We start from the raw sequence: 23,115 nt of genomic DNA, 5'->3' as shown, positions 1-23,115 counted from the left end.
CTTCTAAGCTTAATAGAAAATTCAGTTGCTGCCTGTATTGTTTTCTGTGAAGGCTTTATAGCAGTTTCATCATGTTCCTATGTATGCCTATAATAGCCCTGATAACACAGAACATGTTCAGATTTTTGGCTGGCTTATTTAACTTACCGTTGTGTCAAGGCTGGACTTCAGAATCATTGGGTATGTGCTCATTGTGCTGAATCCATCACTGTCCCTCGTCACTAGTGTCAATAGGTGTCATTGGTTAGGAAACGAATTCTATTTAATTATTTCACACTCTGCAAGTATCTGAGTCGTGAAGGATAAAGGATAATCCTCCAGCATTTGCTTTGTATCAGGGCTAGGGCAAGGATTTCCTTGCAGCTTGTACCCTGCTTTGTCATGCTGCAGCCCCGTGTAAAACAGGGTGTTTGTGTTGCTAAGTCAGAAGTTTTTAGCCTCTTAAATGTAGAAACTTGAAGTTTGTTTACAGCAAACATTTATGTAAGTATTACTGGATATATTAAATGATTGTGAAAAGTAAGTAAAGGGTTATAAAAAAGTCTGAATTGGTTAGAAAATCCCTGACAACTGTTGATAATGTTTAAGCTAACACTTAAAAACATAGATCTTGATTATTAGTACATGTAATGGAAGCAAAGTTAATGAAAGGGAGAGGTTTTGATATTTTGGTCTGATGTGTTTTTTATTTAACTTTCAGGGGATGCATTTGTTATGATTACTTTTACTTCATAGAAGATTTGATTCTTGGATAAATATGTTTTAAAAAAAAAAAATCAAATGAGAGGGAGCACCATTTAGTCTCAGTTTTTCTATGTGAATACATTAACATTTGCATACACAATCTCTGTGCCCTGCCCTGAGCATGCATAACTGACAGAAGCAGAACCACATGTACACTAGACAATTGCTCTGTTTGTATGCACACTTGTGGTTGCATATACAGTGCAAAAATGTGCTGTGTGTAGACACCTTCAGACAGTGCTCAGCTGAGGTTAAATTTGGGGACGTATCTTCCACTAGTAACGATATTGCACAATCAGGATATTAGCTTGTGACTTACAGTGGGGTTTTGGTCTATTTAATTTTTTAATCTTTTTTTTTTTTTTTTTTTGCCTGGGGGATTAGGAAACTGAAACTGCAGCTGCAGCAGCTTCGATGGAAAGGGGCAAGAAATGTAACCCATGAATACCAGGAGAGATCTTGCGCGCGCTGTCAGAAATCGCTTGGGTTATTGATGAACAGAGGTGCAGTATGCAATGGGTGCAGTCATCGAGTGTGCTCTGAATGCCGTGTCTGCCTGAATCCTTACCTTTGGAAATGCACTGTTTGTTACGCTCATGGGTAAGAAATTTTACTGGTTTGGGTAAATGCCAGTTTACACTGATTATGCAGTGGATGCACACTGGTTTTTGTGTGTATCTGTTGCTTTAAACAATTAAGGAAACAAAGCCTCTGGTGGAATGAAAACGTTGGATGAAGTCCTGGTAGCAATGAAGTTGATAGGAATTTTGCATCATACTTCATGTAGTCAAAATTTCCCTTCCTGTGTTTAGCAAAATGGATCCTCAAGGTAGGCCACAGACAGTGTAACAAAGGTGATAGTGGCAAAACACAGGAACAGCTGTTAGTTTCTGAACTGTAGAGAACTCCTTCCCCTGACTCAATACTGAACCAGTGTGTCATAACAGGTTGCTGTGTTTTAGTGCAGTATAGTCAGTTTCTTGACAATTTCCCAATCATTGTGTTGCCTCACACTACAGGAGTGAGGAACCTGTATTGATGAATAATTTGAAGTCATGTTTTATATAAATTTAGAAAGCAATAAGCATTAATAACATTATCTGTAATTGTTTAAATGTGGTCAGGAATCCAAATTTATTTGCTTTGAATTAGTTGTTTTTTCTTTTACTATGTCACTTGCTTTTGTTTTCCAGGAAACAGGAAACAATCTTTCTTTTACTGTGCTGGTACAATTTTTACATCAAAATACTCCATCACAATCCTTCCTTTTCATTAGAATATTTCTAAACCAAATGGTTTAGCTGTATTTTCACCTTTGATGAATAATTATATTATGTAGACAGAGAGAGATAGTTTTGAAAATGAATCAACAGCTGTGCTTGGTGATATATATCCCTGTACAAAGGGCGAGGATTTGGGTGAGATTTTCCTTTATGCCAACACAAGATTAATGCACCGCTTCACTCCCTCTTAAGATGCCAAAATGAGATTTAAATAATGCCTGAGAAATGTAAGGCAAGGTATTGGTCTTAAGCTAAATGAATTTCTACTACTAGTTTGAAGTAATTTTCTGTAGTTTGGAAGAGACTATAAACTATCACTAAAAATATGTACTCCGAATCCTCAGTTTATTTTGCAATTTATACATAAAATAGGCAGAGTAGCTCCATCTATATTTCATACAAAGCAATTGCTAAATTTTGATGCATACATTTCACTATCTGAGCTTCACTCTGTAAGTACTAAAAGGAAAGGTTAAAAAGTTAACTTTCTGTATCCTCCTCTAGATACCTCCCTCCACTTCCTCTTCTTTTAAATTGCTTTCCAGTTCTTTGGTGGCCACAGTGGAAATCCCCTATAAAGAGTAGCTAGTTGTTAAGCTGCATTGTATAGTGCTGTGCACCCTTAATTATTTCATAAGCTTGTCCAGATGTTTAATGGTAAAACCATGAAAGCTTTGTTTAAATTAATTAAAAGACATTTTTACTTGAGGAAATTATCTTTTTGTGTTGCTAATACAGAGGAATTCTTCATCTGTCATTGAAATTCTCTTTATAGAAAAGAGACAGCACATTTGATCTTGTTTAGTCACAATGCAAAGTTGTTAGACTTCTTCCGTTGCTTTTAGTGAACTTTACATCAAGGCTACAAATCTCAAGAAGGGTAGGGAGTACTGCAGTGTGGTAAATGCTACTCAGTGCCTTTTGTTTACCCCAATGAGGGGAAAAATAGGGTGACTAAGAAATGTAAGAGCTGGTTTTCAAGTCCTGAGCAGCATACTTTTGAGTCTTGGTTACCACTAGAGTATATTTTAATGAAAAAAACATTATCAGCAGTAGCACTACTGAGATTCTCTCCTAGAGACATGTTTGTAATGAACATGCTTAAATACCTCAGTGGAAGAACATGCAGGGATAGGTGAACATTCATTGTTTACAAAATAAGAAATGTAAAAAGCCTTGTGGACTGACAAAGTTTGTATCTTTTGCCTTGAAGAGGCATCTTTTACATGAATGGAGTTGGTATAATGTGTTTTTTTTAAAGGAATCATATCTTCGAGGAGTCTAGAAAGACACTTGCTTTGAAGGAGGTTAGTTTATTTTACCTGACAAGGATAGTTCTTTATCAGCTTCGTTGTCATGCTTTTGGTTATGGCTTAGCTTAATACACTCTATAGCTTAAAAAAAAAAAAAAAAAAAAAAGGTATGTCCACCAGATGTGTTTTCATCCTGTGAGTGTGTAATCCTTACATGAGCCTATGCAGAACTGGAGATTAAACTTTGTGAAGATAACCATAGGTAGTGGGGAGAACATAAAGGGAGGGCTGGAGATGAGAATCAAGGCACTACCAATGCAGAGCCCTTGAAAATCTAGTGCAGCCAGAGATTTCAGGCATTTATTAGTTAATAGATGTCCATCCAAACTGAATAAGTGTTCTGTCTCAAAGTTATTTTAACTTAATTTTCAAACTAATCTGTGTTCAGTTATGCACAAGGATCTGTGGTTAGGCAGGTAAATAAATAGTACAATCTACACAGGTAGTGATTTTTTTTAATATTCTGCATTGCTACTTACAAAGGTATATTTAAAATGCCTAAAATGCCTTAAAATCAAGCCACAGAAAGAACAAACAGCATCCTACTTATAGTTTGTCTATTTTAACATAGAGTAAGGTGAGGTGTGAAATGGCAGACCCAGGGGTTTTGTTGCCTGGCCTTTGGTGAATATCAGTATAGCTCTCATGTTTAGAGGTTTTGTTTTCTGAAGGAGGCTAGTCCTACATGAATTTACTGTCTGTATGTTGTTGCCAATTTCAAGGAAGCTTGGCAGACGAATGGTAGTAAAAAGATTAAGTTCATAGAAGGAAAATGAACTACTTGGGTAAAGAAGAAGGTTTAGCAGTGCCTGCACTAAGGAAATTTTTGCAGTGGGACTTCATCCTATAGTAAGCATCAGAAAATCCACAAGGAACAGAAATATTATATATGCCCTAAAAATTAGTAAGACATTTAGATGAGAATTAGGAACCTGAAGACTCCAGAGAATGCCGTCCTCAGTTAAAGAATTTTTTGCTTCTTTAATAATGGATGAGTTCAGATTGCAGACTTCGTCTAGTTCAGTTGGAGACAACAAAATGCAAGAATCAAATCTGCTGAAAATCTGCTCTTGACAAAGCTATTTAGTCTGATATAATTTTATACTTGTTAATCATTACTTTTCTGATCCTGTGATCCTGGTGCCTGTGTATGACATGGACATCACTGATGTTGGCCTCCAGAAAATGGAGAGAGATAGGCCATGAAGCCATCATACCATCAGAGTTGTGGAGCTCAGTGCTCCCTGGTAGCCGTTCCAAGTTCTGCTTGGGAGCATATCCTCTATCGTTGACTTTCCTTGCTCCTCAGACTAGGCTGCAGCTGTAAGCAGTGGTGTCAGCACAAGTACCTGGAGCTGTTATGCAAGTTGGTTGTGTAGACTGGAGCGGACCCAGGACTCCTGGCTTCAGAGCAGTGCCTTAGAGCCGTATGTATTGCTTTCCATGGGCAGTCCTGCATAGCAAAAAGGAAAAAAAAGTAATGGAGGAGAAGAATCCCTTGTTTGCAGACCCACAGCAAAATCAGCCAATGGAGTGAGCAGTCATGAAATCCTAGTTTTATGGCAGGATTAGCAAGGATTGTTGGGTTGTTAAATGGTTGTCAAACATTGGAATAAACACACTTTGGAAAACATTGATTGAAATGTCTTTTGCTTGTTTTTCAGAGATGTGAAAGTAAAGGCTGGTGAATGGTTCTTTGAGGAACGAGCAAAAAAATATCCAGGTGAAGGTAATTGCTGGAACAGACCATAAACTGCCATGTAACGTGTAGTCCTCATCTAAGTGAAACATAGAATGTAGTCTGCCACTGTATTTAATGTTTCTTCCACTTGGTTAGAGATTTGTCAGAAATTATCATGCAGTGCGTCTGTCTATGCACTAAATAAAATGTGAACACAAACTAGCAGAATGCAGTTGAAAGTAAAATTTATTTTGTATGAGTAATAAGAATAAGAAAATTGCTGGCCATATCAATTTGAATTAATGAGTGTTTAAGGCTTCTGAGAAACACAATGACATGAAATAAATATAGAAACGTTAAAATATATGTGCAGGAAGCAAATGATCTTGCATCCATTGTTTGTCGAAGTTAAAACTTTAATTGTTTGCACTGAGAAAGTTCTAAAGCTTAATGAAATGACAAAATGGAATAAAGAAAAACATGTATATGTATAAATCAACAGAAAGCTAAATGCTTACTGTTTCTTTACTTTCAGCCAGTTGCTCTATTGCCTTATGTTCTGTCTTTTTCACTGCAATTAAAAATACAAAACCCTAAAAGAAATTATAGAGGATGTGAATGGATTGCCCTATGGGGAATGTGTTTCACCAACGAAGGGGCAGTTAGTCTTCACCTACAATGACTATAACAAGGTGGAGAGGATTTCCTTCCTCTTTCCCTTGAAGCGCCACTTCAGATAGGCAACTATTTCACTTTGTGCCTGACTGTAGCTAAATGTTACAATTTCATTTCCAGTAGCTGCATGGTATCTAGACTTAAGAATAGCTGGTAAAAAGGAAAGCAATGGACCTTAAATCTCTCTTGGGAAACTTAAATAGAATAAATGGAAGAATGTAATCAGGCGAATTTTGGGTAGTAGGTATTCACAAAAGACAGCAGGTAGCATGTTAAGAAACTGAACTACAGTTTCTACTAAAACAATTCATTTAAAATTTGAAAGATTTCACTGAATTCCATTCTAGCTAACACAATTTCTGATTTTAAAGTATTAGTTGACTAATCTTTTAAAGCATGGTTGTATCTCACAACCATTGTTAATAATTTTTCCCTCATATTCTTTTCAGTAAGTCTAAAGCCAGTAATTTTAACAGTCTCAGTTATTGGACAATGCTATGTTGTTCTCAGATGCTGAATCTGATACTGCAAGATACTGACTGTCCCTCTTTCCAGTAAAATGAATGAGTTCTCACCTTGCATTATCAAAGCTTTGTGGGTGCTTGAAGCATTTTGCTTAGTTACTCTAATGGTAATAATGTTGAAGTCACAAAGATCTAAGGATATGCAGGAGATAAGCCTGTAGGGAGAAATAAGTTTATTTTAGTTCCTTTGATTAGACCAACTGGTATAATTAACGGGGTTAAAAAATGACAAGCTTTTGAAACAGCAGCCGTAGTAGTTATGTACCGTTCAAGCCTGGAGAGACAGTGCCCTCTTTTGGTTTGAAAATATCCTACAGTGAATACTTCAGTTGTGTTATAAGTTTAACTGAAAAAATAGGTGTTACAGTGAAGTTTTCTCATATTGCGGGGGAGGGGGGGAGTTACATCGGTCTGTCTTTTATTAATTTTGTGTAGTTTCTACCTAAAGAATAAAAATCATATTTTCATAAAAGTGATAGTTTGCCTTGCTGGCTAATTACTTAAAAATCTAGGAAATAATTTAGTGCTGCAATAAATCAAGATACCAAATATTACTTAATAAGAGAGCAATAAGTCTGGAGTTCTGATTGAAATTTGTAACATCAATAAGTTGATTATTGCTTCTACCACCACCAAAGTCTGCAGCTTATATGTGAGTAATATGTAATAATTAATGACATATTCCGCAAAGCATAGATCACATGCTGCTTTCTGTATTAGGAATGATTAGTGACTAAAGCCACTCCAGATATTTTCAGGTGGCCATTTGTTACATGCATTTAGCCCTTCTTTCTGTTGGCAATCACTCAGGAGCAAACTACATTTTTATGAATCTGCATTGTTTGTGCCTGATGGAGTGCTTGCTCCTTGGTGTTCTTAACATGTGGCTGTTCGCCAGAGGAATGTGACATGGTTGCTATTTCCCCGCAGGGATGGCCTTCACAAAGGGTTTTGCTCATGTTTGTGAGCTAGTCATGTGTTTTCATGGCTGTTCAGGTCTCTAGTAGGAAAAGCAAAAAGAATTTTTCATAAGATTCAAGAGATGACCGTGTATCTACTCTTGTACACATTTTCAAGCTTTCCACAGAGTTTGAGTTTTATGGTTGAAGTGTGCTTTAGTGCAGTGGGCCCGTGCGTTACCTGCCTCCTAGACCTCAGGAGGCTGAGAGCACTTAGCAACCTGTAGGAATGGGCCTGTTAGCATCCATCCATGAGTGTCCTCAGCATTTGTGAAGAGCTGGTCTGAACATGTCACCTGTAAAGAGGTGAAGGTGAAATCATGATAGAGTTTGTGATACAGGAGAAACTTGCGTGTTGCTTGGCATGTATGCTGATAGGTCAGGTGGGAGCTGATTTCACTCCTGACTTGCATGTGCATGAGCTTCTGTAAATACAGACCAGTTCCTGAAAAGGTACTGATTTTAAAAAGTATTATACATGTGTTACTAACTGACCTTTGAGTGTTTTTTTTTTTCTCCTTCACAGACAGACATGAAACAGTTGGTGCAAAGCTCTTGAAATCTTATCAGAAACTGAGGTAAGACTGATAAAAGGACAAATGGTCCTAGGACACTGAGAGTTTGTATAAGTGATAAATTTTATGTTACAAATCAGCCATCAGTTTATATTTTTTTTATTATGAAAACGAAATTTCAATACTTTTTGAGTGTAGAAAAATTGTCACTTTTATCTCTCAGCAATCCATAGAAAAGGTCTCAAGTACAAAAGAGTACTATGTTTATGGTAATAGTTTTTGATTTACTTGAAATGATGTGCAGTATTTTTGTTAGATCTGCTTATATTTTTTTGCAGACTTACAAAGATTTACACCATTGTCTTTCGAATTTACACACTACTAGGATCCTAACTAGGGCTGCATAAGGGCTTGCTTTTGCCTAGATGTGGTAAAAGAGAATCAAAAAGGAAGTTCACCGGCTGCCTTTAGGGTCCATGATTATGCTGTGATAACAGAATCAGTCAGATAACAGTCAGATTTTTTCACAGACCGGGGCTATTTACAACAGATGAAATGGCTGGAATGCTGTAAAGGGGCTGTAACAGGTTTGGGCTGAGGCAAGGAAGGATCCTTTTAGTATTGTAAATAGACGACTGTTTTCTGAAAACATCTCTGAAACAGAGATGGAGTGTGTTGCACAGGAATTGTGTTTTAACACTCTGGACGCAGATTGTAATACTGCCAACCATATAGAAATCTAGAAAGCCTCTCTTAAATTAGGTCTTCATGATTGTTTTAAATTAATAATTCTGCCTAGAGCAGCCCAAGATTGAGGAGGTAGAAAGGTGGCACTAATTCTTATGAACAGGCAATAAGCCTGTGCTGCAGCTCTTAAAGACACAGGATTTCAACCCAGATCTTTAGATTACAGGAACAACAGAGAATAAAGATACTGTGCATGAACGTGGTTTATTTATCTGTCTATTAGCATAATATATTAATTGTTGCCTGTTTATTGTCTCTTGATTTTCTAGCAAAATTTCTGTTGTACCTCCAACTCCACCTCCTTTCACAGAATCCACATCAGGAAGCAATGTGACGGTAAATGTACATATTTGCAAAATACACATATACACGCACCTCTTACGGTGTCATTCATATGAAAAGGCCAGCCACAGAAATGCAGTAAATAGCAACTGCATAAATACCACTACATAAATGTAGCCTTATGTTCCTTTGTAATTTTTTTATGCTGCATTGGTAGTAGGAGAGAAAGGTCAGAGTCTGTCATGAGGGGTGTTTTAAATTAGTTTTCAGTTTTTGAGGGAAGTAATTAACCGCTGTACTTGGCACTGGAATACTGAACCCAGTTTTTGGTGCGTCACTACAGGAAGGTTGGACTGAGATCTCCTGAGCTCCCCTGCAGCCTGAAGGATCCCATGATCCTATGATATTCAATAGTCATTTATAAAGCGATAATTCCATGTGTTGCTTTCACTACTGAGTGAAAAACAGTGAATATGATGGTTGCCTTTGCATTACAGTTTCTAGTGGACAAAAGAGTGGGCGTGGCTCAGAACTCGTCAAAATTGTGCTAAATGACTATTTCGGTTCATTTTGGACTGGGTCCTCAGGCCCTGGTTTTGAAGCTGGTTGCAATTCTGTAAACATTCTAATATGTGTTTACCTAGAGTTTGATGAAAACTCTTTAATTCAGAGGCACAGGAGCATCTGTAATAGGTAGGACTTTCCTATTTGAAGTATTAAATACGTTACAAAAAATCAGTGATGTAATTAGTTTTATTTATGAAATTGTTATGTGATCTTCCTACTTATCTATCAAAGAATATGGAACTGAAAAGATTATTTCCCATCTTCATACATTAGTGTGACAGTTTTCAACCATGTCAATATATGTCCTCAGATGTATTTGTCTACAGACGTGAGCAAAGGGCTGCAGCCTTACTGTCTGATTGTTATGTGGTCTGTAGATATGTGATCATGGAAGCCATATATTTTGTGTTTTCTTACTCTTGGCATTTCCCATTTGCAGGAACTCAGTCAGTCTAAAAGTTTTAATAAATCTGTGGAAAACTTGTTTTTGTCTCTCACAACACATATAAAAAGTAAGTAGCTTTCAGTGCTTTGTCATTCTAGAGTTACATAGTCAAATGTTTCAATTTTTTGGCCAAATTGTTGGGCAAAAAATAGTTATAAACAAAGGGTGTTGAGTGATGGCTGAAATGACTAATGCCAACCTGAAAAATAATACAGTAATTTTCCTTCAGTATTCTGCTAGCTGTTTAACAAGCTGATGATACCAACCCAGAATGCCTTTCTTGTAAAGATGTGAAAAGACTGTATAATGTTATTTTTAAGTTTACTGAGTGTTCAGATGCAGTATATTTAACTCATGTTAGCACGGAGTAATAACCACTTTCTACTGTAGTGACCTTGGTGTTATCTATCTGACTGAACCCCAGCTGACACTGTAAAAGAACCTGTCATGTAATGGATGTAGAGTTTAATATTTTCATTCACTGGCAGTTTTCAAGAGGACTTCCTTCCTCTTTCTCAGTCTGTCTGGTTGTGTGGGGTTTTTTAGTGCATACTTATAAGAGCCAGCCAGTGCTAACAACTCTTTTTTCATTCTGATACTTTTGGCTCCTTCCATTCACTTATGCTGCCTGCTGTGCTTTAGGGTGCAGACTGTGTATGCACCTCTGAGGCTAACTACAGTGGGGACAGCCTGTCTTTGTGAAGAACAGATTAAAGGCATCAGTGACCAGATGAAAACAACTTCTGAGCCTCATGAAGATTACAGGGACTTGCAGATTTGCATGTATTTGAGCAAACCTTAGTGTTTTCTTACTAGCTTCATCTTAGAAAACCCCAAATGTGAGATTAGACCTGGATAAATTTGACTTTAGTGCCTTTCTGCCTTTCCCCCTACCTCTTGTCTTAGCTCTTGTTTGGTCTTTCCTCTGATTTCTTCCACCCATCCTAAAGGCCTGTTCTCCTTTAACTACACAAATTTAATGCTGTGTCTGTGTGAACACACATTAGAGCTACGCAGAGACGCAATGGCTGTCTCTCCAGAGAAGTGGGTAGGCTTCGTTACTGGAAGCGGATAGCTGAGGCAGCACAGAATTTGAAAAAAATTTATTCTGCTTTCTGTTAGTTTGAAGCCTGGTCATATCCCACAGTTACTGGTAAAGACTGTCAGGACTGCAGCAAGCTAATTTAATAGTTCACTGCTACCAATGGAAGGGCCTACTACTCCCACATCTGTCTTCTCTGTTTCTGGCTATATGCTACCATCACTTAACTTGAATTCGTACCAGTGTTTCTGGACCCCTTTGGAAACTGATTTAGCCAATTAGAATGGCAGAACACTAACCCAGACAAAATACATAGGTATGTTTCTGCTGGTTTAGTGAGTTAAATAGGCTCAAGGTAGGGTGTATATGTTAGAGCCTGCACAACAGAGAGTGCCGGTCCATGTGGCCAGGAGCCAGGGAGTGAGGAGGGAAGAGCCAGTGGCTGCTGAGAGGAATGGCAGCAAGTTGTTAGCTCAGTGCACTGTATGTGAAACCCCCACTTGGGTGCTGTCATCCTCAGTTAAGGTAGAACCTTTTAATTTGTGAGGAAATAACAGGCTGTTGCAATCACTGAAGTCAATAATTAAAGTGTAGGAAGTCTTACAGAGGGAAAGGCTTGGGCTTCTTGACTTAAGAAAACAGCGCGCTCAGACAATATGGCCTCTTAATAAAGCCTGGTACTGCACTGATAAATGCTTTTGGTCACGAGTGTCTAAAGTTAGTATTCTATATCTTATCTAGATAAAAACGTCCTGGTTTGCAGAGGTATTTAATACACCCAGCTCTTGTGTGTAAATAAACCTGGAGAACCTTGTTTATGCCTCTGATTCTGTCACTGGAGCCAGTGTGTGTGCGTGCCTGAGAGCAGCAGGAACAAAAGATTAGCATGTGCAGCACAGTGCCACTGAGGTACAGTCTGCTCTTTATGCTGTTACCTCCTGTTCCAGTGTGGTTTGTCAGTAACAGGAGATTATAATGCAATGGTTGCCATTTGGTGAATGTAAAATGAGTTGCTGGTTGTAGTTTTATTTGCAGTGCAAAATCGCCCTTGGCACTAGAGATAGTGTCCGTCTTTGACCATTTGGGTACAGAAGCCAAAGGAGGAATAGATATGAAAACTGAACAATCTCTTTTTTTCTCACACTAACCTGTTCTGTAACCTGTTCATTTCAAGAGAGTGTGAGGCAAGCTTGTGTTTCTGCTTCTACTGCTGGTCGAGCTACTCAGATTGTATCTACTCCATTAGATCTCTCACTCCAGTTTCTTTTACGATCTTTGATTTCACTGTGTATTTTAAAAACCTGCTTTCATTTATGGTCAGAGATGACTTAATTGAGCCTGCCTATGGATATGTCACATGATGTACACAGAGTACAGTAAACATCTGAGCACTGATTGCTGCTAAGAACAAAACTAACCCAAAGTGGCTTTAAAAATCACACTTAAGCGTGCCGTTGTTTTTGAATACCATAATGACGTATTGTCAGCTGTCTGAGGTTCCTCTACAGAGGGTCATGTTGTGAGAGAAATATTTATTTCTTCTGTATGAATTAAACATATGATAGCTATTTCATGTACCACTTACAAGTTATTAATTCTTCATGAGACACACTCTAGGATTTACAATGAAGTATCTGCTGCTAAGCCTGCTAGTTTTCAACTTCAGAAATCACAGATGAGTGCTGCCCTTCCCTTTAAGTGAAGTTCTGACTGTACCTTGAGGAATAAGAAGCAAAAAGTGGTGCACTAAATGTCCAATTGTCCTATAGATTTATTTCACAATAAACTAGATGTTACTGAAGTGCTGATTCAATAAGGTGCTTACGTATGTACATAAGCTCATCCATATGAGTAATGTTATTGTAGTCAGTGAGGACTACTCATGTTTTTAAAATTATATGTGGTTTGGGACCAGAGTATGTAATATCTCTCCTTTTATCCATATTTTGGATAAATTTTTAAATATTTTCCAATATGCTCTGCTTTCTAACTTCCACTGTTGTGTTGCTTTATGTTGTTATAATGATCTTGCTTTTATTCTGAACGAAACCAAACTGCTTTACAAATCAAACTAAATACAGGGACTGTAGTAGCTACTTCTGCATGGGAACTATATTTGATAGCATACAACAATTCCGTGCAGCAGCTGTAATGATAGGAAACAAGGAGTATAATTTCCAGTTGAAACAGCAGGAAAGATTTAGGTAGGCAAAAAATAATTACAAAAAATGGGACAAGCACTTGTGTTCCCATCTGTTTCTTACTCTTAGGGGATCAATACTGAAATTGCAGGATGAAAGTTTGAAAGCTACAGAATTAGCCTATAAATCTAAAGGATTGCTTGCAATGTTTGGTTATAGTGACTTCTCTCTTTATTTTCCCTTCAGAAATCTCTAAGTCTCAGAATGATATGGCTGACAGATGTCTCCTAACCACAGATTATGGGCAGAACATGGAAAGAAGGAAGCAAAGAAGGAGCCAGTCTGACACTGCCATCAACATTACAAGCAGGGTAACCATATTATTACACACAGTCCCTAACTGTAAGGGCTATTTCAGGAATGGAACATATTTATACAAATAATGACTTACACAGTGGAATTTTACTTTTTCTATATGAGCAGGGCTTAGCTGATTGTCATTGACCATGGGCAGAACTCTGATTCTTCACAAGGTTTTTGACTGAGTCTGCACACTTGATCTCAGCCCAGAGCTGAAATGTTAGACTGAGATTTTACAAAGACCCTCACATAGGGAGGGAGAGGATGTGTCATTTTGCTCTCAGATGCTCCCACACTCTCTTGAGGCTGATTGAGGTCTGCTCTGTGTGATTGTTGGGCTGCAGGGAGGTGCTCTGTGTCTTGTCCTCCTGCCACTGTTGCTGATGAACAGGACCAAGCCATGAACATCCAAAACCCCTCCTGACACTTTCTGAGCACTTTTTAATTTGGCAAGGAGAAAACGTTGACTGCTGTTAGTTGTTGGGCAATTTCCCTTTTCCTTTTGCTTTGGTTACAGTCTCTAGTGTTCAGTGTTTTCTTGAGTAGTTTGAGAAAACCCAGTCATCTGTTTTTCCACAAATTGTGCAGGGCTGAAGATGATGTCACACATTTGCTTTAAAGTTACACTCAAGATTTCGTTTTGTACATTTTCATCTCTCTAGTGACTGAACTTTGTCCATACTCAATTTTCCATATAGTGGGTACTTACTGAATCGCCTCATCTGAATGAGGTAAATGTGGTCTGCTAAGTGCCTGAATTAGATGCTGAGAAAAGCTTTTGCTTTGGGCCAGACCTCATGGCAAATATTACTCACAGGTCCCTTGGTGCACACTTTTCACTTTCCTCTGAAGTGTTAGGTGTTGATAAATGAAAAAGACAGGATGTCAGACCACATGGGCTTGTGGTTTGAATTGGCCCAGCAAGGCCTGTGCACTCGGTGAAATTAATTCTGGTATTTTTGTATGCAATTGTATTGTAAATAAAATTGGCAACCCTTATTAACTACCTGAGTCCTGCTTTCATTGTGACAAACCACATTTCAGTGTTACTTTACCTATTCCGCTGGCAGAGCAGTGCTCTTAATGCATCAAAAAACATCAGAGTTGGAGATAATATGAACTTTAACTATGCTTTGTTGCATGCTGATCACACACAGCCTGTCATGTTTAAAAGATGGATACGGATTCCTTGGCTTGTGAAATGTATTAGTAGGAGATTCCAAATTATTAGGCTATTCCAAATTATTTGTGTGGGGTTTTAATTGCCCATTTAAAGATTAGGACTTAATTTATGTCTACCCTTCGCATTACAGATTTTGAAAGATAGATTTCAATGTTGTTTGTGTGTCAGAGCTCTATTTCTATGAAGTCAGGGAGCTTTTGTTTCATCCAAACCAGCTAGACTATATTTAAGCTAGAATTTTAGTTTTGCTAGAATTACTGTTGATCTTTTTTTCTTGTGAATGTTGTCTTTGCCATTCAGGTTTTTTAATATTGAAATAAATTTTACTCAGCTGTCCCTGCACTTACATGATGGCTTTTTGTATCTTTACTGTGATTTTAAAAATTATTTTAAATCACTGTCAATGGCAGTATTGCATTATTCTTCCTTTTTTTTTTTCTTTTCCATCTTTGTTTTCATTTAATAAGGGTAGACCCTTATTAAAGGATCCTTACTAGAACTATGCCTTAAGTTTAGGGACAGAACACGTTTTAAATTACACTTGCAAAACAACTAATTACTCAGATTTATAACAAAATATGGTTTAGAAATCTTACTTGTCATGATTTCCACCCCAAAAAGAACTTTCATTTTCAGAGAATGAATTGAAACAGGATTTTTTTTTCCACCAGAAAGTGTGAATTTTTCTCCTGGGAATGACTGGGAAGTAATAGCTGTTAACTCTGCCATTTTGAATGTGCAGGGTATAAGACTGGAGCACCACTTCGGTCTCAGGAGTAAGATGTGTATAAGTAAGTTTTCCAAATGTGTGATATGCTCTGGGCTTGATTCCTTCAGATTAAAATTGAAAGGGATTATATTTAACTTCAATAATAGTGAAAAAACAATCCAATGGCAAGAACTACCAGCCAGTGTAACATCTGGATTTAGGAAGTTAATTGAGTAGTGTTTTCTAGGGCCTCACAGCACTAGAATCTCTAAGTTCATTAGAGGAACTGCAATTATACCTGCCTCCCTGGGAGAATAAGCAGACAGGCGCAAGCTTTGGAAGCTGTTTGTAGTGCGTCGGTAGCTGTGGGTTACTCCTGCTGTGACAGCGGATGCATGCTGCTGCAGAGCTGGGCTAGGTGGGAGTCTTGCTTATGTGACCCGATGCTAAGTTTAGCACTGGTAGTTATGTTGCCTCATCAGTCACTTATATTCTGTTTAACACAATAGAGAATTCGTTCTGATCCAAGTAGTAGCTAAAATTCAGTGTGTAGTTGGTTGTTTTGGTTAGCGAGTGAAATTGGTGGTGGTTCAAATTTTCATAAAGCAGAAAACAATTTCTCTGCTGAGAAATATGATGTTTTAGTTTTGGGGCTTTTTTGAGACTGTATTCTGAATGTGTTTTCTGTCTGTTTCCTTCTGACAAGGGAACTTAATGAATTCTTAACATCTATTCTTAAGGTAGGGCAGTTATTACACATAACAATTTCTGCGTGTTATAATAACAGCTTACTGGTTTGGATTTTGCACATCCTGTTTTTTCAGATGTAATCTCAATATATCACCTCCTCTGTTGTCCTCATTCTTTAGTGCTTTCTGCTGATGGTGCAGGAGGGGTTCCCAGATCTGTTAAATATATGTTATCTGTTTCTTCTATGCAAATTAGTCCAAATCCTTTTGTTGATTCGGTCACACTGTATTCTTTCTAGTCTTTCAGGTAATCCCTGTTACACAATTTTTGTTTTCTTAGATCTTAACCCTGTAAATTTTCTTACCTCACTCTTTTCCTACCCATTGAACTGTGAACATACTTTTCATAAATTGTATCATCCAGGGGTAGTGGTGTGCCAGAATGAGCTAAAATTTATTTTCAGCATATTTCTAGCCATCTGTATTAGTCTTTTGGTGCTTCATTGTATTAACTGTTCTTATTGGTAACAGAAGTGGCTGAAGGTAAATTTCAGGGCGTTTTGCTACTACATACCTTAAATTTTCCACAAATTACCAGGGTTTTCACGGGAAGATTGGAAAGGTGAATGGACTCAGTCAAAGCATATTCAAGAAAACCTCAGAAATGTAAACTTTTTCTATAATCAAATCTAAATAAGAACTTGTGAGTCTGTTTCTATTTTCAAGTCTCTTTCAACCTGTATTCATTCTTGCGTAGGTAGACATGGGCATGTCATGCATATCACAAAATACAGTTTTTAATTTTTTTAATTTCCTGAAGGCAAGATTAATCTTTTTTTCTCGCAAAAATTACTGTTTTGTTAAAGGCTAATAAGGCATTTTATTAGTATATTGCTACTTTTGGTGCATTATTAGTAGACTGTTATTAGCAATTGCTGTGGTAGTGATCCTTAGATTAGATGATGGTATGTTGATTTTAGAAAATTATGCCTGTAACGAACGTACTACTAGCTGGGATGGGAGAATTGTAAATCAACATTATTTTAAATTAAAATAGATTAGATTAAATTAAGTTAATACAATGTCTTTGAAAGTGTGCTACCTGCGTGACATTGATCAATGAATTGTAGCTATTTACTGAGTTTTCTTCTGATAGTGTTGCTGAAGGAATCAGGGCATTTTTCTTAAATAAAAAAAAAAATTACTTGCTGAATTTCTTACAGGTGAAAAGCACACCCAGTCTTCAACAGCTCATCACTGGTACCCAAAATGACAGTGAAATTCTGATGAAAAGGAATTGCAAGGAGGAAGAAGACCTACCAACCAGTCCCACAAGTGATGCAGTTTTCTGTTATGGCAGAAAACATGTAAGTTGAAGGGTGAAGCATAACAGAACAGGTGTCTAATCGGGACACATATAAAAGCTAAGAGCTTGTGCAAAATGTTGGTGTATTTTGGATTATATTACAAAATGAAGGAAGAATTTTACCTCAGTTTGTATCTGATCAAAGACTGACTGCCTTTGGCACAGTCCTCATAGTAACACTGTGAACTTTTTGCACCATAAGCCAAATTAAATTAATAATGGATAATTGATAGATATATCCATTAATAATGAATAACTCATAGATCCTCTTTCTTTGAATTTTGTAAATGCAACTAACTTTCTTCCCATTTTATATTAGGGTTGGTATCATGAACATGGTCTTTCTAACCTAGTAGTTAGCTTTTTCTCTTAAAACTTTAACCAAAGGGTTTTGTTGTTCTGCAAGAACTGTGGTAATGGAAATGTCAGTGGAAATTCAAATGTCAGAATGTCATGTGAATGAAGAGGAAACTGACAGTGATGGAAGCCAGAGGAGCCGTTCATAGGTTTAGGGGTTAGCATCGAATCATCCTCTGATGGATGGCATTTTGAATACTGCAAATGAGAGAGAAGGAAGCCATAAATGAATTCAGCGCATTCTTTAAAGTCTCTATGATTAACTGTGGAAGATAATATCTATATATTAGTGACGAGGTTAAGCAGGGTCAAGTATCCAAAGAATCCATGACTGATATTTTAAGCAGGGAACTAAAATGACTTTTAAGGAATCAAAATTAAGCCAGCCTACTCACTTTGCAGAGGAGTAAAAACACACACAAGGACCTTGGCGTGCTGTCATAGTTTTACTGCACTGTGGAGGCTGAGGTGCTAAACTGACAGATAACAGTTTTGGATGACATTTGTGATTCTAACGACAACCATTTGAACTGGGCTATAGACAGCCCAGGCTTAAAAGTGAAATATTTTCTACTATCTTTTAAAGGGGAAGGTTGAGTTCCATTAAAATTCCCTTTATGGGTAAATGTTGGATTGTTGATGACTGCTCTGTGAAAATGTATCTTCCAAAATATCAGATGGCATTGCTTCCAGGCATGCCCACAGGATTGCAATACATGAAGTCAATGCTAAATCCCTGTTCACTGAACCAAAAGCATGAGTGATTTCTACATTGAATGTACGTGACTCCTGATCAGGTGGGAGACACATACAGTGATATTCAGTCCAAACATCATTAATCAGAACACTTATCCGGTCTCTCTAAATAAATAAGAGGTTCTATGGAATAAATATTAGGGACTATTGCAGAACTTTTTTTAGGACATATGACCTAATTCAAAAATCTGTTTGCATTCCTTTGTCATGAAGGATTTTGGTGGAAAATAAGTGTTTTCTGGTCAGATGAATAAAAATATGTTAGTGAGTGAAAGAGCAGAGCTGAACAAAGCTGCAAGGGAGATTGATTACACTGATACATATCTTGTGGAGGGAGTAAGGTTACATGCAACAAGCATCAGGTCAAAACAGCCCTAATGCTTCTTGTGACTTCCTCAGTAAGCACTCTGACCCTTCTTTTGTCAAGTTTGTATGTTACTTAGAGCTTATAAGATAGAGTAGATACCTTCTTTAATTTAATTAAGCTGTTAATGTGAATTTTAAGGAATATGCCACATGAATATTTGGCAAGCTGCACAAATGAAGAAGAGCATCTGCATGGAAAAGAGATATGATCTTATGAACACTACTCTGCACTCTTAGGTGCTGGGTTGTGCACTGCAGAACTCTTTGGTTAACGAGTCCTGTGTGGGTTGGTGTTTATTTTCAGAGGGAGGAGTGATCTAACACAGCTGTCTTAGCAATCTAGGGCAATGTTGCTGTGAGATTAATCACAGTTGTATCTTCATGACATATGCTATGTAAAAAGTTTCTAGGGCTCACCTTAAAGAATATCATTATAAATGAATGGAGACCAAGCTATCTTGATTGTGTTGATAATTTGTTACAGTGAAGGCTAGCTAACACCATAAAGTTACATATCTGTGCTGGGCCACAGAAGGAGTTATAGTTTCTTCCTTCATTGCAGTTTCATGGCCTCTGTAAATGCTAGACACAAATGCTGTTTATGGATGTGGATGGACAGCATCCAAACCTTTGCCCCATAGGTGAAAGTAGATGAAAGGAGAGCAAAGTGGCTGAGGCGAGCTAGGAAACACCTTCTTTGTGCATCAGCATACAACAACTGGATGTCTTCATATTTTAATCTTTCCTGAATGGTCTGCTGCACTATGGAGTATGTAATTTTTATATGGAATTGGGGCATCTTGTAGAATACTTACTGGATGTGCAAAGCTACTTCTGTTTCCTTTAATACATGATAGAACCTAGTGTCTCGGCAGTGTACCGTACTATGGGCTATGTATTAAAAGCGGTCTAGTTTGACGTTTTGTGTGTTCTTAGATTTCAGAGGTTTTTTCACTTCCTTTCAGACACTTACCTCATTTTTCTCATGGGAAGCCACCTAGGAGTTTTATTCGTAGACAATTTCTAGTTCTAGAAGGTACCTAAGAAAGCATTTTCTTAGCCTAGAAAGCTTACTGAAGAGAAAAAGGGAAAGCAGTAGAGTTGCAATTAAAGTCATAATTTTCAGGGCTGTTATGGAAGCAACAGTATGTTTTCTACAGGTTACCTTAAATCTTTGTGATTTGCAGTAGCTCTACTGTCATGTCTGTATAGATACTGACCTTTGAGGGGAAATAAATATTTTGTCCTGTTTGATCTGAAGCTACTTTTCCCAATCATTTGTCTTTTCTTAGGAGAGTTTGTATAGTCTTAACAGCACTTGCACTGAGTCTGGCAATTTTGGCAAGGCTAACGTCACGGGAGAAATAGAATTTGCCGTAAGATACATATTCAAAGCTTGCATTTTAGAAATTTGCATCAAGGGATGCAAGAACCTGGCTTACGGAGAAGAGAAGAAGAAGAAGTGTAACCCGTAAGTATTTTGTAGAGAAGGAGAAAAAAAATAAGGAAAATATTCTGTTTTTAAGATACTTATGTATGTTGTGATTGAAATTGATTGATATATGATGGTGTGCCATATTGGCACTTTCAGAACATCCAGCATATATACCAGCCCTTTTTACATATACACACTGCAAAACAAATGGGTTTCCTACCAGCCCTTGTTCCATTCTGACACTTTCTGCTAGTAACTGTCTCTTTCCTTGCCTGTGACCAGGCAGTTGGGTAGCTGTATGGCTGATGAGCACCTTTGGATCTTGAGAATAGCTGTTCAGATTTTAGCTCTTAAGTTGTGCCCACAAAATTAATACATAAGTGACTAAAACATGAGATGTCATGTTCCTAATTCATCTTCTGACTCACTGTGGGGTCACTGCGTGATTGCTATACTACATCTGTGCTTCCATATTCTGTAACAAGAATAGAAATTTTGGATATTGTAACACATTTTAAAATCTAAAGCTGTTTAATAATTATGTGTTACTGTAAGAGCAAGAAATACCTACTTCTGTGGATAAAATATAACATAGAAATTTTTGGTTGGGTAGTTAAGCCTTCGTGATTTGTCTGTTTTATTACTAAATGATCCTCCCTGACCATGCAGCAACCATTCATAGAAAATCACCAGGCAGAATACCTAACTACCTGTTCTTGCCCCTGCTGTCATGCCATGTTTGAGCACTCAAGTGAGCACCTTGGCATTGTAGAGTTGCAGTCACCTTCACCCAGAAGGAATATGGGGTTTGCAAATCTTGCAGAGGATGCTCATAAAGATGAGCTTGGTGATGAAGGAAACTTTGCTGGAACAGCAGCTCATGAGGCAGGGCATTTTGGGAGCGCTTCAGAAGTTGGTCAAGGTTCTTTAAGTCCCCAGGTAATTAAGCCAGGCAAAGAGGTGCAGGAAGCCTGAAAGGCAATGTGAGAAGTGCTGTGTAAGTGCTGTGCTTACCTATGGGTAAGTTTGGAAAGAATAGGGAAGATGTGCAAGTTCTGCACAGGCGATATCAGATACCGCTGATTTTATTTACCCAGTAAGTTCATCAAGAGGCTGTTTTAAAATTAGTTTAAATCATAATATCGGAAATAAATACAACAAATACAGTTTGAAAATATTTAGTGTTATGTTAAGAATCACTTCTTTCCCTGCCAAGCTGTGAGCCAGCACTCTCTATTGCTAATACTCTTTAGTTCTGAAACCATAACACACATACAGCCTACTGAACTCATATTAAGAGGGATATTTCAGTATCAATGTTCATGTGACCTACACATGAGAAACTTCGGGTAGGAGTCATTGGTGCTTGATATTGGTATGACTCAACTTCACAATTTTTTTTTTACTTGTTTTCTTTGAATCAATGTTAGGGCAATTTTGAGCACTTTAGACAATATCTTTCACTCTAGTGGCTATTATAACTATTAGCATATGTAAGAGTTATGAATTATTATGTATTATTTGTATTATTATACCTTTTTTTGCTGCATGGTACTTGGTGGTGTAAAGGTGAGATGATTTTCTTCATGAACAAGCAGCAATGGTCCTAAAGTAGATTAGATTGAGTTGATATTTTTCTTTGAGCACATAATATGCTGTCACTACAGCTGACAAGGTGACTTCCTTGGTAGCTATTTTATCAGAGGCCAGGAGTGTGAAAAGATTCCTATTCAGATTCCAATCCTTTCCCAATTAGAATAGAATTGAAACACATTAGCCGAATGATATACAGGGATCCTTATAGTCTGTCTGCTTTTATTGAGAAAGGTTATAAATCACAATTTGCCATTTTATTGCTTGGAAAATTACAAAGTCAGTAAAATTGTTGAAAAATTAAGAAAAAACACCTCTCATCTAATCAATTTTTCTTCTTAGTTTGACACCCCTCCACCCCCCATTCTGGCTACTTTCCATGTATCCTTCTCTCTGTCTACAAGGTATGTTAAGGTTTATTTGCTTCCCGATAAATCTCCTCGGAGTAAGCGGAAGACAGCTGTCAAAAAGAGCACAGTGGATCCAGAATTCGATGAGACTTTGAAGGTACTGTTTGCCATTGTGTGCCACTTTTTCGTGTGCGTTTTTCCATGGTAATGTCTCCTTTTGTAATGCAGAATCCTGCAAGTTCAGAATCCTCCTTATGGGGCAAATCTTGGAGCCACTGACAACACTAATTTTTAAACAGGATTACAGAATCATCAAGGTTGGAAAAGACCTTTAAGATCATCAGGTCCAACCATCAACCCAACACCACCATGCCCACTAAACCATATCCTGAAGTGCCACATCTACATGTTTTTTGAATACTTTAAAAAATTATGTTTTTAAGTCCAAATAAGAGAAAATGCTTTGGGACTTAAAATAGTAAATTGCAAACCATCAGAAGAGTCTGCCTTTGTCCATGAAAACACTTTTAATGAATTCCAGTGTTGTTCTGAGTTACCCTGTGGCAAAAGCAAAGTGTCTTCCATAGACACTTTTTTTGTACATTCAGGAACTGGGTGTATTGCAGAGCAGTTAGTTAGTATTTTACACAAGTATCTCTTTCAACTGATACCCCTTTTGTCAGTGCCACTGGGAGTGTCTCTCTGCAGTTAGCTGAATGCAAACTGAATTCCACCACCTCTAAAACATCGTCTGCTTCCTTTCCCCCATGCAAGAGGTGCCAGGCCCTCTCTTTGTAGTGTCTAATTTCAAACTTTAATAATCCCACCAGAGAACAGTAGTTATGATTTTAATTCCTTAATGCCTTGCAATATTACTTCTTGCATCCTTGTAAGAACTGTGTGTAGAAAATAGGAGCCATTATTCTCACTACACAGGCACTTAATGAAACGTGAAGTTGACGCGGAGTACTGTCAGCTAGGAGGGGTTAGATTAGTTTGTTCTTTCCAGCTCCAGTTTTGGACAAACCCTTCT

The 23,115-nt window shown here is 37.6% G+C and overlaps 1 protein-coding gene across 1 annotated transcript in view; it reads left to right on the top strand.

Moving 5' to 3' along the window:
• Positions 1 to 23,115, top strand: part of SYTL3 (synaptotagmin like 3) — a gene marked incomplete at both ends in the record, with an annotated part of 29,032 nt that overhangs the window by 343 nt on the left and 5,574 nt on the right. Inside the window, 9 exons of the mRNA XM_081997486.1 lie at positions 1,129 to 1,344; positions 5,005 to 5,069; positions 7,706 to 7,757; positions 8,711 to 8,777; positions 9,730 to 9,802; positions 13,165 to 13,289; positions 17,083 to 17,226; positions 19,997 to 20,175; positions 22,137 to 22,239. Coding sequence (XP_081853612.1) covers positions 1,129 to 1,344; positions 5,005 to 5,069; positions 7,706 to 7,757; positions 8,711 to 8,777; positions 9,730 to 9,802; positions 13,165 to 13,289; positions 17,083 to 17,226; positions 19,997 to 20,175; positions 22,137 to 22,239 — 1,024 coding nt within the window. The remainder of the gene's footprint in view (positions 1 to 1,128; positions 1,345 to 5,004; positions 5,070 to 7,705; positions 7,758 to 8,710; positions 8,778 to 9,729; positions 9,803 to 13,164; positions 13,290 to 17,082; positions 17,227 to 19,996; positions 20,176 to 22,136; positions 22,240 to 23,115) is intronic.

The sequence above is a fragment of the Phaethon aethereus genome (genome assembly GCF_964289735.1).
Source record: "Phaethon aethereus genome assembly, chromosome: 3".
NCBI lineage: Eukaryota > Metazoa > Chordata > Aves > Phaethontiformes > Phaethontidae > Phaethon > Phaethon aethereus.
This window is presented reverse-complemented; position numbering and strand designations above follow the sequence as displayed.